This window comes from Bubalus bubalis, chromosome 18 (genome assembly GCF_019923935.1).
Source record: "Bubalus bubalis isolate 160015118507 breed Murrah chromosome 18, NDDB_SH_1, whole genome shotgun sequence".
Classification (NCBI taxonomy): Eukaryota; Metazoa; Chordata; class Mammalia; order Artiodactyla; family Bovidae; genus Bubalus; species Bubalus bubalis.
The window spans coordinates 56,076,724-56,090,629 of record NC_059174.1 but is presented as its reverse complement, the minus strand read 5'-3'; the positions used below and the strand labels follow the sequence as shown (position 1 = coordinate 56,090,629).

Genomic DNA, 13,906 nt, shown 5'->3' with positions numbered 1-13,906 from the left:
CAGTATCAGACATGGAAACCTCCCTGACTTCTTTTGGGTGATGGGGTGGGGGTGGGGAGCTGGGGTAACATATTTTTGCAAAAACTGTGTACACAGACTTGCTTATTTCTGGAAGGAGTTTCTAAAGAGTCAGACGCAGGAGACTGAAAGCTCGGCTGCCCCCCAGTGCAGGGAAGAGGTGCCAGGCTGGGCTGAGCAGAAGGTTCTAGGCATTGGATGCTACAGAATCCTTTGGGTTTCGTTTGCTATCCCCAGATACCCTGATCAATCCAAAGAAAACAGTGACTGTGCTCTCCGGGGACGGGTAAGATTGAGAAGAGAGGTTTAACCAGGACAGATACCCAGGGAGCCGGCACCAGCTCAGATACTGACTAGAAAATGCCACAGAGTAACTCTCCCCGCTTGAGAGTGGCTGAAAAAGTCTAAGAAGAAAGTAATCAGATAAAGACCTCAGATCTCAGGTTACTCCAGCAAATGACTGGCAGATCACAGCTGCGAATTAAAGGATCAAAAGCAGTTTTGTGAACACTGCCCAGGAAAGCATCAGTGACAGATGCATCACACAGAGCAGGAGGGGACAGTGCGGGGCAGTGTCTCCTACGGCGGAGAAAGAAACACCAGTTAGAGCAACTCGGGGACCCGCTCAGCTCTTAAAGCTACCCCAAAAATGGGTAAACCAATAACCCCCAATGCTGGCAGGCATGCGACACAAGTCACACTTGAAAACACAGAGGCAGTATTTCCCAGGCCTCTTGTCACTGGGCAGAGGGGTGGCTGGGTCCCCAGAGGGTTGGGCTCTGAGCTCCTGGAGCTGCGGGTAGCTGCAGCAGATCAGAATCCAAGGGCATCAGAAGATAGAAAGCACACGGAGGTCTCAGCATCATCAGACGAGTCACAAGAGGAACTCAGAAACATAAACACCGCTGTGGAGCAAAGGACGCGAGCAGCTCTCAAAAACACCGACTGCGCCGTCACGTCTGCAGTCCTGTGTTTTGGTCAAGTGTGAATTTTGTGAAAAAAGTAGGTGGAGGGCGGGCTGAATGAGCTCGGTGTCCCTTTTCTGGTGGCACACGGAGCACAAGGCCACTCTCTGGACATGGCAGAGGACAAAACCGCAGAAGACACTGACCTGGAGCACAACGGCGAGTGCAGGTCAGTGTACAACGCCCAACTTACTACTCTGGTTACAGAGGGCGGGGAACAGCCTTCCCGCTGGCTGGTGCTGGCAGTCACTCCAGGAGGTAAAATTACCTGATCGAGTCATCAGGGAGACTCCACCAAGCACCTTCCTTGGCCATTTGGTCTGCTCGTAAAAATGTCTCTAACCTGCCGTAGTAATTGAGTCACGTGTCCGCGGGAAGTCAAACTCACACCAGGGACAGGCAGGCGACAGCCTTCGACGTCCCGCTATTTATAACCACATGAAGCAGGAGGCAAACTGAACGCTGAATATTTAGGGGACGCTTTAATAAACTGCTATACACACACCATGGAGCCTGATGTCGCCGTTACCATGACAACGGCGGCCATTTTTTTTGGCGTTTCTAAATCACATACCCAGCCACCGGCAGAATTCAGTAGCGCCTGTACATCCTGACAGTCTCTTAGCCTAGTTAACAGCTGCGTTTGCCTGTTAAGTTGCAAGCTGCAACTTTCCCAAACGTTTACCTATTTCATTTATGTTGTGGATGTTTTTAAACAGACAGAAGGAGGAAGGGAGATAAATGGCAAGGACCCAGCAAAGTCCCAGGGCAACGACCAGCCGGGAAAGGGATTCTATACATCGACTGGCCCCTGACTCCACTGCTGGGTAGATCGCTCTGCTTTGACTTCCAACATCACTGGTTCAAGCCCCAGAGCCTCTGGAGGGCCTGGCATCCTAACAGCAGGAATTCTCAACTTCCACTAGGGCCGTGGGCAGATACAGGCCAGAGCAGGGGGAGCAAGGCTGTGCAGATGTGAAAAGGGGGCGCCCCAGGCCGGCCTACCCCTTCTCTGTGCCAGCTCTGGGCTTCGGGGAGCCCCAGGGTGCCCTCAAGACCACAGACAGGAGACTGGTGTCCCAATCCAGTGTCAGACAAGGGGCATCCCCTGGCCTGGCGGGGTGACGAGACTAGACAAAGGCACGGAGGCCGGAGAGAACGAGGCGTGTTCCCACCCCGCAGGGCTTGGGAGGGCGGGGTGAGGGGGCCGGACGTGAGGTCAGAGCCGGACCGGGAGTGTGGGCTCTACCCTGCGGCAAAGGGATACCGCAGGGGCTACAGTGGAGCCATGGGGGAAGGTGCGGTGCAGCAGGGCCCAGAACCCAGCCACCCCCACACCCACAGTAACTCCAAGCACAAGAGGGGAGGGACTCCTGGGGAGGGGGCGCCCTCTGACCCCCACGGGACGCAGAGATGGACGGTCCGGAGAGTCCCTCCTAAGATGATCAAGGGTGCGGGCACGCTGGGCAGGAAGGGCGTGCTCTGGGTGAAAGAGGGCGGGCGGCACCCTGGCCCGGTGCCCCTCATCGGCCGCTGCCTCCGCCGCCACCGCCGCCGCCGCCCCCGCCCTGGCCCCCAGTGTCCGGTGCTCCCGACATCATGAGGAAGAGGACGACTGGGACGATGTACATCCACTGTGAGCCGGCGACACGGGGGCGGATGGACAGAGAGACAGAGAAGAGAGGTGAGGTAAGTGGTGGCCCGGCCAGCGTGGGGGAGGTGGGCGCGGCGTGAGGGGAGGCGTGGGGGGAGTGGGCCCGGGTCCCCTACTGCACTACGGGCTGGGGGAGGGCCGGGGGGCTGCAGGGAGCGGGGAGACCGGAGGGGGCGGGTCCTCACTCAGGCCTCGTGCGGCGGCGGTGCGGGCCCGGGGGCGGCAGGACGCAGGGCTGTGAGCAACACGGCCCCCCCCAGGATGAGATGCCACTGAGGGGGGCGGGGGCGCAGGTCAGGGCCAGCGGTGGCTGAGGTGTCCGGCGGCCGTCAGGGAGAGCGGGCCAGGCCGGGCGCGCCCTCGGCCTCTCCGGGCCGCGTTTCCAGCGACCAGCACGCTAACCGAGGCCTCGCTGGCTTCCGCGACCCCTGCCCTGGCCCGGGTGGGACGGCCTCCTCCAGCCCCAGCGTCACCAGCACCAAGGACCCTCGGCTCCCAGGATCCTCCCCAGACCCTGCCACCCACCTCCCCAGCCTGAGGGGTGGACCCCCCGCCCCAAATCCCTCCTTTCTAAACCTGTCCCCCTAGATCTCTCCCTTCCACCCCGCAGCCCCCACCCCCAGCGCAGCTCAGGCCCCCTCTCCTGTCCTCGGTCCGCATGGACCCCGCCCCTCCCTGACCACGCCCCGCCCCTGCACTCCCTCCAAACTGGACAGACTGACACCGCCTGTGCTTGGTCTGACCCCGGCCAGGCACCCAGGGGGCTGGTCCCGGCTCCCCTCACGGCCCAGCTCCGGGGCGGGCCGTTTTCTGAGACCGGATGCCCCTTGACCACCGCCACGAGCGGACACGGGCGGGGGAGGGCCAGGGCGCGGGGCTCCAGCGCTCAGCCCAGGGGCCAGGGAGAGGAGCACAGAGACCTGCATACAGGAGGGGAGCCGAGCAGGACGGAGCAGGGCTCAGGATGGGAGGGAGAGGGCTGGTGGGAAAGGGCCCCAGGGGCGCGCAGAACCCCACTCACATATTTAGCGAAGAAGGACTTCTGCTCCTGGGGGTTCTTGGCCTTCTGGGCCTGCTCCATCTCCAGGCGCTCGATGAAAGCCGCTGTCTCAGGCCTGGGAAGGTAGGGGTAGAAGGAGGAGATGCGATGAGGTGCCCCTCCCTGCCCAGAGCCGCAGGCAGCCCAGAAGGGTCGGGGGAGGGGCGGGGTGGGAGGCTGGCCCTGCCGGAGGGGCCTGGCTCTGTCCCCTTCCCGCACCCCCTGCTCACCCGGGTGCTGTGACCGGCGGCTGCAACTGCACAGAGGTGTTGAACAGCTCCAGGTCCACATCCTCCACCTCGTGGCCCCGGCAGCCCGCGGGGTACGTCACCACCGACACGCCTACCACGTTGCCGGCCACGTCCACATGCAGGGTCAGCTGGTCCGAGAGGTGAGACTCTACCAGGGAGCACTGGGGGAGGAGGGGAGGGGGCTGAGAGGAGGAGGGCCAGCAGGGGCTGCTGCCCAGGCTTTGCCCACACCAGCACCACCACCCCCCCCACCCCGACAACCCACGGGGCCTCTGAAGCATCTTTCAAAGCCCTCCACGAGACCCCCTCTCACCCCACCAACCTCAGGTGGAATCAGCAGCCTCTCCAGCGCCCACAAGGCCCTGAGCTGCCCTATCGGAGCCCCCGCCAACTGGACTGTCCCTCTCCAGCCCAGGAGACCCTCGAAGGCAGGACCAGGTCCAAGCCTTTCCCATCCTTAAATGCTGGACCACGGACAATGGAGGCCGAACGGAAGGACCCGGGCTGGAGCGGTTCGGCAAAGCAAGGATGGGGCCGGGTCCTCGTCGCTGACTCACCGCAGGGACAAAGGAGGAGACGTAGCCACCGGCTTCTGGGCCATCAGGGGCCCCAGGCCGCCGCGGGACCCGGACACGGTACAGGCCGTTCAGTGCTGCCACGTCCTGCAAGGGCGGAGAGGAGGGGGTGGCAGTGAGCGAGGCAGCACCCAGCCCCCACCAAGTCTGCACCCCCACGGGGCTCCCAGCCAGGAAAGCCCCTCCCCACTCCCTGGCCCAGCCAAGCCCAAGACTCCTCCCACTGGCCTGCCCCACTGGGCAAGGGGGTAGGGAGAGGGAAGACCACCAGGAGGAGAGCAGAGCCCGGCCCAGCGACAGAACAAGTCCCTGAGAACGCTGCCCCCAGATTTGGGTCCAGTCCCACACCCAGACTGTTATTCCTTTATTTTTTTCTTTCTTTCTTGGGGTTGCCCCAAGTGGCTTCTGGGATCTTAGTTCCTGGCTGCGGATGGAACCTGGGCCCAATGCAGTGAAAGCGTGTACCACCGAGGCACCAGGGAAGGCCCGGGACTCCCCAGTTCTATGAGCAGCAAATTTTCTCTGGGGGTGAAAGGAATCACGTGGGCACCATACTGGTCCAGGCGGACCTTACCCACAGGGAGGGCACCCAGGGGCCCGCAGCTGCCCAGAACGAAGCCTGTGTCCCCAGCCTCCCCTACAGCTCCATCTGGCCAAAGGGACAGAGCAGCAGTGGACTGTGGCAGCTTTTGTGAGGTTCCCCCCAAAGTCAGCTAGCTGGTCCCTCTGCCTCTCCTTCCTCCCTTTCTCCACCGTGCTGTCCAGAGCCCCACCTGAGCCCGGTGCCTCCCCGCACCCTCCCCAAGGAGGACCCGGAAGTACGCCCGCTTGCTCCGAGGCACATGCCCCCCACTCCAGCAAAGCTAGGGTCCCCTCCTCACCCGGAGCCGGCCCCGCTCCTCCTCGTTGAGCTGCCGCTGTGATAAAGACAAGGTGCCATCTTGCTGGTTCCAGAGCAGCGAGCCCCGCTTCCGGAAGTGGGCACTGTCATCTGGAGGGGGCAGGGGCACACCTGGACTCAGCGGGCCACCACACCTGTCAGCCCTCGCAGTGACCAGGTCACCTCCCCATTGTTCCACCTAAAAACTGGGGACACCTCCACCTTGTACTGCCCACGATAGGTGCCCGGACCCCAGAGCTCCTAAACCTGGCCTCCAACTTGCCAGATGACCCAAGGTCGCTCACATAACCTATCTGGCCCTCAGCTTCCCCAGCTACAGATCATGGTGTACAGAGCTTGGGCACTCCCAAGGCCAGGCTTTCTTGAGCAGATGCCAGGCTCTGACTGGAGAGGTCTGCAGAGGGTCCCAGCTTCAGTGGTTATCATGAATGCCCCCCCAACCCCCGCCAGAGTCTGGGTCCTCAGACTGCATTATGAACCCCTGGGCTGCACTGACATCTCTGGGAGTCTGGATGCCTGCATTAGCGCAGTTTAAGCTGCGCTTTAGAGCAGGTACTGGCTCTGTTATTCACTTGTAAAAGAACCTTGTCTGATGTCCCTCTGCACCTCGGTTTGCTCTTCTGGAAAATGGAGCTATCCCTAACACCTCCTACTTTGCATGACTAGTCTGAAGATGTCTGAGTTAATACAGGAGGAGCATTTACCCACAAGGGCAGGGCACGGGACAACTGGTCAGGAAAGGCTGCTCTGAGCTTATTACCACCACAGTGACCTTTCTGACACTGGCATTTTTCTTACCAGTATAGGGGTATTCAAAGACAGAGCTTCTATTCTTCCCCATCCAACTCCCCCGTGTTAATGCAAACACACTCCCAAGTGCAAAGCTGTGAGTGAATGGACGATGTGTCTCACATGGGGAGGCATCTGAATTCACAGGGCAGTGGATAAGTGTCCAGGTCAGGATGTTGTTGGACTCACCGATCTCAAATGAGTGCTCCAATAGCAGCCCCACGGTGCCGCAGCCCTCACCTTCTCGACCTTCCACCCCCACCTGTGAGTGATAAAAAGGGACCCACTTAAGGACCATCAGAGTCCTCAGTCCGGAAGGATCCAGGAACCCCAGGACAGACAGACCCGTAGGCTGCTTGCTGGAAGAGCCTTATTTTCATACCCATATCCAAACACTGATGCATGCTCACGATTCCACCGGAATCTGACCATTTCATGAAAATTCATGATCTGGACGGGTCCCAGAAAACCAGAGCTTGCAAACCAGTTGCCTCATTTTCAAGGCAACTACCTCCAAGTCACTTTCACGCCTAGCATCATAAATATTCATGAGTTAAAGGGTATCCTTCCCAACCTAATATTCAAATGACCTCGATGTCACCTTAAGCCTCAACAGTCACGATGCCGCCATCAAGCAAATTCAAGATTTCTGGCCTTCCTTTTCTCCAACTCTCCAAATTTCTCCTACCTCTGCATACTCAACTCTCCACCCTCAAGCCTGCGCTACCTCGTTCCAGATTTTAATCCTTGAGCTCAACATTCCGCCCACCCCACGCGTATGCGGGAGACGGAACTCCTCCATTCTCTCGAGAGCCCCCTCGCCATTTTCATTTTAGCCGCCCCGACGTCTGATTTGCCAAGATTCCACCCGGGCCACACTTCCTCAAGCATATTCATGACTGCGGATCCCAAGCGTTCAAAACTTAGTCTTGCCCCGATCTCCTCTTTGGGTGAAGCCGAGTTTTCACCGCACCAAGAGCCCTGGTGCCAAAAATCCCAACCGAGCCCCGCCCCCTTATGCATATTCACGAGCTAGAGCCTTCCTATGGAGAGGGAAATGGCAACTCACTCCAGTGTTCTTGCCTGGAGAATCCCAGGGATGGGGGAGCCTGGTGGGCTGCCGTCTATGGGGTCGCACAGAGTCGGACACGACTGAAGCGACTTAGCAGCAGCAGCAGCGGAGCCTTCCTAACCTCTCGCTTTCTCCCAGGCCTCATGCATGCACAGGACTGCAGCCTCGCTTTGAACGGTTTTCATCTCGCCTTCCCTCCCGGCCCTGCGCAGCCTCGTTCCCACCTTAACCGACCTAAAGACCCAAGACCACGATCGCCGGCGGCCCTGCCCTCTATGCAAATCGAATAAGTACTCACTCCCCTCACAGCGGCTCCGGACCTGCAGCCACTACCCCGCGCCCGGCTGGGAGTTGCTGCCGCCACCAGCAAGAGGAGGAGCAGTCGAGTCGCCCCAGCGGCGGGGACGGACATCTCTGCCCCTTCCCTCCAGCCCAGAGGCTGGAGTCAGGCGGGCGCCGCGGAGCACGCCGGGAGAAACGGGCCGCATCCCGTCACCCGTGCGCCTGCGCCGGCTCCTTGCGTCTGCGCACTAGCGCCCACCGGCTACCGGGGCCTGACGTCACTGGGCGACCGCGGCTCCCTCCGGGCGTCCGGGTACCGCGCCCTCGGGTGACGTCACAACCGTGGACTTCCGACGTATCGACGACATCCGCCGCGCTATGACGTCACAGAGCCCGCGGCCCCGCCCCCGTTTTCTCCCTGGGCGCCGCCCTCCGCTCCTCCCAAGGGGTGGGGCGTTGCGATGAAACGGGGCCACGAGCCCAAGCCGGCCTTCGGTGGAGCAGGTGAGGCGGGACCAGGCGTGATGGCAGGTGAGATGCGGAACCGGGCCTGGAGGGGTTGGATTAGGTGTGGGAACCAGGTGAGGGATGGGGCCTGCGATGCGGAGACCGGTAGCCGGGAACCGCCTACCCTCCGCGCGGAGCTGTCCGCCCTGGTTAGGGGACCCCTACCCAGCCTCTTGGAATAGATCTGAGAACTTCGCCGCTTCTGTAGAACGCCCCCTGGTTTCAGCCTGTCCCACGGGCCGGCCCGGACGGCTCCAGCGCCATCTCCTGAGCGGCGAATTCGACCAGCTGCGAGACTTCCCCATCTTTGAGAGCAACTTCGTGCAGGTGCGGAACCCCAGGACCCTCTGAGCCCAAGCCTAGGCCCCGACCTCCAGACGTAGGGAACCTCTCCTCACCTTACCGCCCATCTCCTGACCTCCACACCCCACGCCCGCCAATACCTCCAAACCTTTAGTTTCTCTATGACTGCTAACCGTTGATTCCCTCAGTCCATGTCCCTGACTTCATACCCAGGTGACTCGACCTTTGACCCCAAGATATCTGATCCTGTTCTTGATGGTTAATTTTCTTGGTTCATGCCCCTTAATCCTACCAAAATTCCTGACCTCTGATCCCTCCCCAACCCTGCTCTCCATTTATCCAGCTTCTAACCTCTGATGCCACCCCTCCCCCGGCCCAGGTGACTCGGTTAGGAGAAGTTGCCAACAAGGTCACCATGGGAGTGGCAGCCTCCAGTCCAGCCCTGGAACTCCCAGACCTGTTGCTTCTGGCGGGCCCTGCCAAGGAGAATGGACACCTGCAGCTCTTCGGGTGACTGCCCCCACTCCCAGCCTACACTGCGTTCCTCCTCAGCTCTGGGCACACTAGATTCCCTGAAGCACCTCCTTTCACCCGGAAGACCCCCAGGGCCAGGAGCCATGGATGGCTGCCAGCCCTCTGTGGGCTACTGGTCCACCCAGGAGAACAAGCACAGGGCCATCCACAGGGATCCGCAGTCAGGGATAGATGGACATGAGGCCAACCCCATGGCCACATCCTGGTAGGGGTCAGGAGAGTGAGCATTTATGCAGCACCTACTGCATGGGTTTCCTTGGTGGCTCAGACGGTAAAGTGTCTGCCTGCAATGCGGGAGACCCAGGTCTGATCCCTGGGTTGGGAAGATCCTCTGGAGAAGGAAATGGCAACCCACTCCAGTACTCTTGCCTGGGAAATCCCATGGATGGAGGAGCCTGGTAGGCTACAGTCCATGGGGTTGCAGAGTCAGACACAACTGAGCGAGTTCACTTTCACTGAATGGCAGTTGTCCCATGGACCATGCACATTGTCTCGTCTCTGACCCCATACTCTCATATGCAGGGGCCCCTTAACCCTATCCTCAAAAAGAAAAACCAAGGCCCAGAGAGGCGAGCCACTTGGCCAGGGTCCTAGAGTGAGTCAGGGGTGGCCTGGATTGGAACTGCCTGCTCCTCACGACTGGCCCCCTGGATTCTGGAGCTCTCAGGCCACTCTCTCCACACTGCCCCTGCAGGTCTTTGTGTTTTCTTTCTTTTTTTTTTTTTTTTCATTGAAAAAGTAATGCAAATACACTCTAAGGTACAAAACACACACAGCACAAAATGCACCCTTCTCCCATCCTAGGCTCCTGCCTCCAGCTCCAGCTGCAAATACCAAAGCATTTACATGAGTAGAGTATATTTACAGAAACATTCTGCCAGTGGCTTTCTTTTGTTTTTTTGACTGCATGTGTGCTAAGTCGTTTCAGTAATGTCTGACTCTGCAATGCTGTGGACTGTAGCCCACCAGGTTCCTCTGTCCATGGGATTCTCCAGGCAAGAATACTGAAGTGGATTGCCATGCCCTCCTTCAGGGTATCTTCCCAACACAGGAATCGAACGTGTGACTCTTAGGTCTCCTGCATTGGCAAGGGGGTTCTTTTACCACTAGCGCCACCTGCATTTCATAGTTAATGAAAGAAAGGGGGAAGGGAGGGGAGGAAGGAAGGAAGAACAGTCACATTGTCACATACACACAAACACACACACAGACACACAATCCTTTGTTTCCAATTCTGAAATCCAAAAAGTTGTTTTTTTTTTTTTTCAACTCATTCAGTGATATAATCCGATTCTGACCCAAACGAACTTGAAGCTACTTACAGCCTTTATTTATCTGCCCTGGATAAGTTGAAAGCATTTCACAAAGCAGTATTCTGATGCCAGAACCCTGTACTGAGACGTTCTCTACCACCTCCCTTTACTTTTCAATATTAATTGTATCCCACCACTTGAGTCACGACTTGCAGTTGGAAGAATATCAGGGATGGTGCTGAGAAGGGCTCTTTGATCTCCTTGTAATCTCCTTCAGCACTCTCCCTTCTCCCACCATAAAACATACCACAGAAGTAAAATCATTGAGCCTGTTCTGCCAACTCAGTCTCCAGACTCACCCCTCTGCCCCTCACTTCTAACCACCTCCCAGTCCTGGGTGATTCTGTGCGGGGATGGACAGGTCCTCTTTTGGACACACCATTCAACAAACTCCACCCCCTTGGACACCAAGCTTGCATCAGCCTCTTGCTGTGATTACCTAATAGGGAATGTCCTTGAATGAATGGCTGCCTTCAGACAGCTGGGGCTCATATCCTGGCTTCACCTCTTCTCTGCCTTTGGCTAAGTTTCCTACCCATCTGGGTCTCAGTTTCCTCACCTGCAACATGGGGATAAGAGGAGAACCCACTTTCCGGGGCTGTCAGGGGATAAACTGAGTAAATGTTTGTGAAACACTTGGAACAGCACCTGGCACAGAGTATGAGCTGTGAAAAAGCCAGCTGCTTTTCTTCCATTTGGGGACTATAATAACAGATGAGTCGCCTACCGAGGGACACTGATGTGTCCTGTGCCTGGGGGTGACCACCAGTGCAGCAGGCAGGGCACATCCATGCGCAGCCGGGAGGGTGTCAAGTCAGTTTCTGGAGATACATTGCTGGGCCTGAGGGGGGTGGTGTGTAACTACCCAGCGTTGCTAAGAACCTTGGTACGACTTGGGTTCAAATTCCTGCTGTGTGATCTCTGCCAAATTACCCATCCTATCTGGATTGTTTCCTCTACTGCCTTTTTTGGACCTTGAGTTAGGCTGGGGGCCTGAGCTATTCATGTATTCAAATACTCAGTGAGCATTCATTGAGCACGGACCGTGGGTCAGCTCCGGATACTAAGGAAACAGCAGTGAAAAAAATTGCACCACACTCTCTGCCCTCAAGCTCACCTTCTACTAGGAAGGCAGACAGAATAGATGTCAGTTTGTCCAGTGGGCTGAGGTCTGTGGAGACAGATCAGAAGGGGGTGAGGGGGTGGGCATGGGGAGGTCAGTGAGGGCAGATGTGGTTGTAAATAAGCAGGAGGTTGTAAACAGATCTTCTCCCTGAGAAGGTGCCTCTTGAGAAAAACATGAGATGAAGGGGCCGAGCCATGGGGATGGTTGGAGGAGGGAGATTTCGGGCAGAGGAAACAGCCTGTGCAAAGGTCCTGGGGTAGGACCAAGCCTGGCAGGTTTATGGAACAGTAAGACCAGTATGGCTGGAGACAGTAAACCAGGAGAAAGGGCAGGAGGGGAGGACGGAGAAGGCACAAAGCAGCGCAGATCCTGCAGAGCCTAGCGGTCAAGACCAGGACTCTGTTTCCTCTGAGCCCTGGGAGCGATTTGAGCTAACTCTCCTGTTGATTTGGCTCCGAGGTAAAGAATCCACCTGTAATGCAGGAGACGCAGGAAACACGGGTTCGATCCCTGGGTCGGGAAGATCCCGTGGAGGAGGAAATGGCAATCCATTCCAGTGCTCTTGCCTGGACAACCCCATGGACCGAGGAACCTGGCGGGCTACAGTCCATGGGTCCCAAAGAGTCGCACACGACTGAGTGCAGGCACCCATTTCACCCGGGTGCTGATTGGCGCCCTCTGGCGGCAGTGTGGGAAAAGACGGGTGAAAGCGGGGAAATTGTGGAGAGACTTAGAAATGGTTGGATTTGGAGTATTAATATTAGTACATTTTAACGGTGGAGCCATCAGGACTTGGTAAGATCGGTTAAGGATGTAAAAAAGACGGATCAGGAGCGACTCGCACAATTTCTGGCTGAGCAAGCGGGAGGATATAGCTAAGACGAAGACGAAGAGGAGCAGATTTGGGGTTGGGCTTAGGTCAGGAATTGGGCTGTTGGATGTTACATGTGCCTGATGTCCATCCAACATCCAAATGTTAATTTCAAGCAAGCAGCTATCTATTCGAGTCTCGAGTTCAGGAGGGGGAGGACTAGCGGGAGACAAAGATGGGCTCCGTTGTCTGGACGAAAGTTTGGGGTAGATAAAATGCAAGAGGCAGAGAAAGTGACAAAGGACTCCTTCCGGGGGCGGAGAGGGGTGCTGGGGTGGGCGCTGCTGGCGCCTGGGAGGGTCAGATGCTGAGGCTGCCCCTTCCGCCCACCCAGGCTGTTCCCCTTGCAGTTCGTCCAGCTCTTCGTCCACGACGAAAGCCGCTGGCAGCTCAAGGTCAAGTTCCGCACTGGCCGTGCCTTCTACCTGCAGCTGCGGGCCCCTCCCGAGAGCCGCGACCGCGAGTTCGGCCAGTGGGTGCGCCTGCTCTACCGCCTGCACTTCCACTCGGCCCAGGGAGCCGTGCCTTTCACGCAGGACTACTCGGCGCTGGAGGACGACGAGGACGATGACGAAGAGGAGGACGGCGATCTGCCAGCGGGAGAGGCGAGGAGGGGGAGGGGCGTGGGCGGGACTCCTGGGTTGGAGGGAGGAGGGAGTTGAGGGCCTGGATCCCGGATCTGAGAGTGGAGGTGACCCGGAGCCCAGACTCCTGAGTCCTGAAAGGGTGTTCTGTCTCTGCTCAGAGTTCAGGAGGCTGTCAAAGCAGAACAAGGTCCGCAGGGCCTTGATGCAACAACAGAGGTGGCGATGGTTTCCTAATGGGGCATCACCTACCCAGCCTCCCTCCCCTTGACCTAGCACGCTGGGATCTGGAGAGGGAATACCTAGGCCTTGAAGAGTCGGCCAGGCCAGTTCCCCCGAATGCCTGGGGAGGGGAAAGACACCAGTCTTCAAAGGTGGGGACACTGGAAACTAAGGGGCCTCTTCCTTGAGAACTCCCCTGCTCCCCACGCCTTCCCAGGAAGTACAAAGCGCCCACTCACCCATCCCCCAAACAGCAGATACATCCACAAAGCATCTGAGTCCAACTCTCTCTTGTACCCAGCTTCAAGCCATGGAAGCCAGACTTGACCCACAGATGTCTGAACTCTGGGGACTCTGACTCCTCCAACGTTCTTTGAGGTCACCAAAAGACCAGAGATCAAAGTGTCCCCTACCTTGGGGCCAGACAGATGAATTAATATTAAAGTTACTAAAGATCGGCCACTTAAGAACTAAGAAAACCGGGTCATGAGCACTTTCCCCGTAGTTAACAATTCAACGTGGCGGAAGCAGCTCTTTCAATAATGGCTGCCTCAGCGTGGTCTCCGGTTCATGGTGTCTGGCTCCTTGGGCCCCGCAGGTACCATTCCAGCATGTCTACGCCCTAAGGGTAGCCCCCCCAAGTCAGTCCTTGGATTCCTCTTTGACCTACTATGGCTGCCACTGTAGCCAGCCCGCCTCGTCCCTGCTCACAGTGGGTCCTCCCAAGAGGGCTGCCTCCAGAGGGTCTTGGGTCCCCCTGTGACTGTGCAGTTGCCATGGCAACATGGTGAAAGTTGCTAAGTCGTGTTGGACTCTTTGCGACCCCATGGACTTAGTCCACGGAATTCTCCAGGCCAGAATACTGGAGTGGGTAGACTTTCCCTTCTCCAGGGGATCTTC

The 13,906-nt window shown here is 57.9% G+C and overlaps 2 protein-coding genes across 7 annotated transcripts; one reads left to right on the top strand and one right to left on the bottom strand.

Moving 5' to 3' along the window:
* Positions 1-1,439: 1,439 nt before the first annotated feature.
* EMC10 (ER membrane protein complex subunit 10) lies at positions 1,440-7,755 on the bottom strand. Of its 3 annotated transcripts, none has more exons than XM_044931394.2 (8): positions 7,563-7,755; positions 6,382-6,454; positions 5,384-5,493; positions 4,485-4,589; positions 3,907-4,088; positions 3,659-3,752; positions 2,823-2,872; positions 1,440-2,617 (listed from the first exon to the last, which is right to left on the bottom strand). In XM_044931394.2, the coding sequence occupies exons 1-8, from the start codon at positions 7,674-7,676 to the stop codon at positions 2,581-2,583; spliced, it is 765 nt and encodes a 254-aa protein (XP_044787329.2). In that variant the 5' UTR covers positions 7,677-7,755; the 3' UTR covers positions 1,440-2,580. The 3 variants fall into 3 exon arrangements, with proteins under 3 accessions (XP_044787329.2, XP_044787328.2, XP_006080112.2); XM_044931393.2 differs by having other exon boundaries at positions 2,823-2,909; positions 7,563-7,754; XM_006080050.4 differs by lacking the exon at positions 2,823-2,872 and having other exon boundaries at positions 7,563-7,752.
* A 129-nt stretch (positions 7,756-7,884) lies between these two features.
* Positions 7,885-13,478, top strand: FAM71E1 (family with sequence similarity 71 member E1). 4 transcript variants are annotated; one of them, XM_025270073.2, is made up of 5 exons: positions 7,885-8,077; positions 8,280-8,380; positions 8,700-8,866; positions 12,535-12,805; positions 13,308-13,478. In XM_025270073.2, exons 1-5 carry the CDS (start codon positions 8,008-8,010, stop codon positions 13,362-13,364), a joined length of 666 nt encoding a protein of 221 aa, XP_025125858.2. In that variant the 5' UTR covers positions 7,885-8,007; the 3' UTR covers positions 13,365-13,478. The 4 variants fall into 4 exon arrangements, with proteins under 4 accessions (XP_025125858.2, XP_006080111.3, XP_044787335.1 ...); XM_006080049.3 differs by having other exon boundaries at positions 7,918-8,077; positions 8,262-8,380; positions 8,736-8,866; XM_044931400.1 differs by lacking the exon at positions 7,885-8,077 and having other exon boundaries at positions 8,109-8,380; positions 8,736-8,866.
* The last annotated feature ends 428 nt before the right edge of the window (positions 13,479-13,906 follow it).

What these genes read in the sequence shown, in the direction of transcription:
- EMC10 (XM_006080050.4), bottom strand. Translation starts at nt 7,676, where the DNA reads ATGTCCGTCCCCGCCGCTGGGGCGACTCGACTGCTCCTCCTCTTGCTG. An exon ending in TCTCCTCCTTTGTCCCTGCG is followed by an intron (nt 4,089 to 4,484) that starts GTGAGTCAGCGA and finishes CTCCTCCCCCAG; the next exon opens with TGCTCCCTGGTAGAGTCTCA. An exon ending in AGTCCTTCTTCGCTAAATAT is followed by an intron (nt 2,618 to 3,658) that starts GTGAGTGGGGTT and finishes GCCGGCTCACAG; the next exon opens with TGGATGTACATCGTCCCAGT.
- FAM71E1 (XM_006080048.3), top strand. Translation starts at nt 8,135, where the DNA reads ATGGGGCCTGCGATGCGGAGACCGGTAGCCGGGAACCGCCTACCCTCC. An exon ending in TTGAGAGCAACTTCGTGCAG is followed by an intron (nt 8,381 to 8,699) that starts GTGCGGAACCCC and finishes CCATTTATCCAG; the next exon opens with CTTCTAACCTCTGATGCCAC. An exon ending in GGACACCTGCAGCTCTTCGG is followed by an intron (nt 8,867 to 12,534) that starts GTGACTGCCCCC and finishes CCGCCCACCCAG; the next exon opens with GCTGTTCCCCTTGCAGTTCG.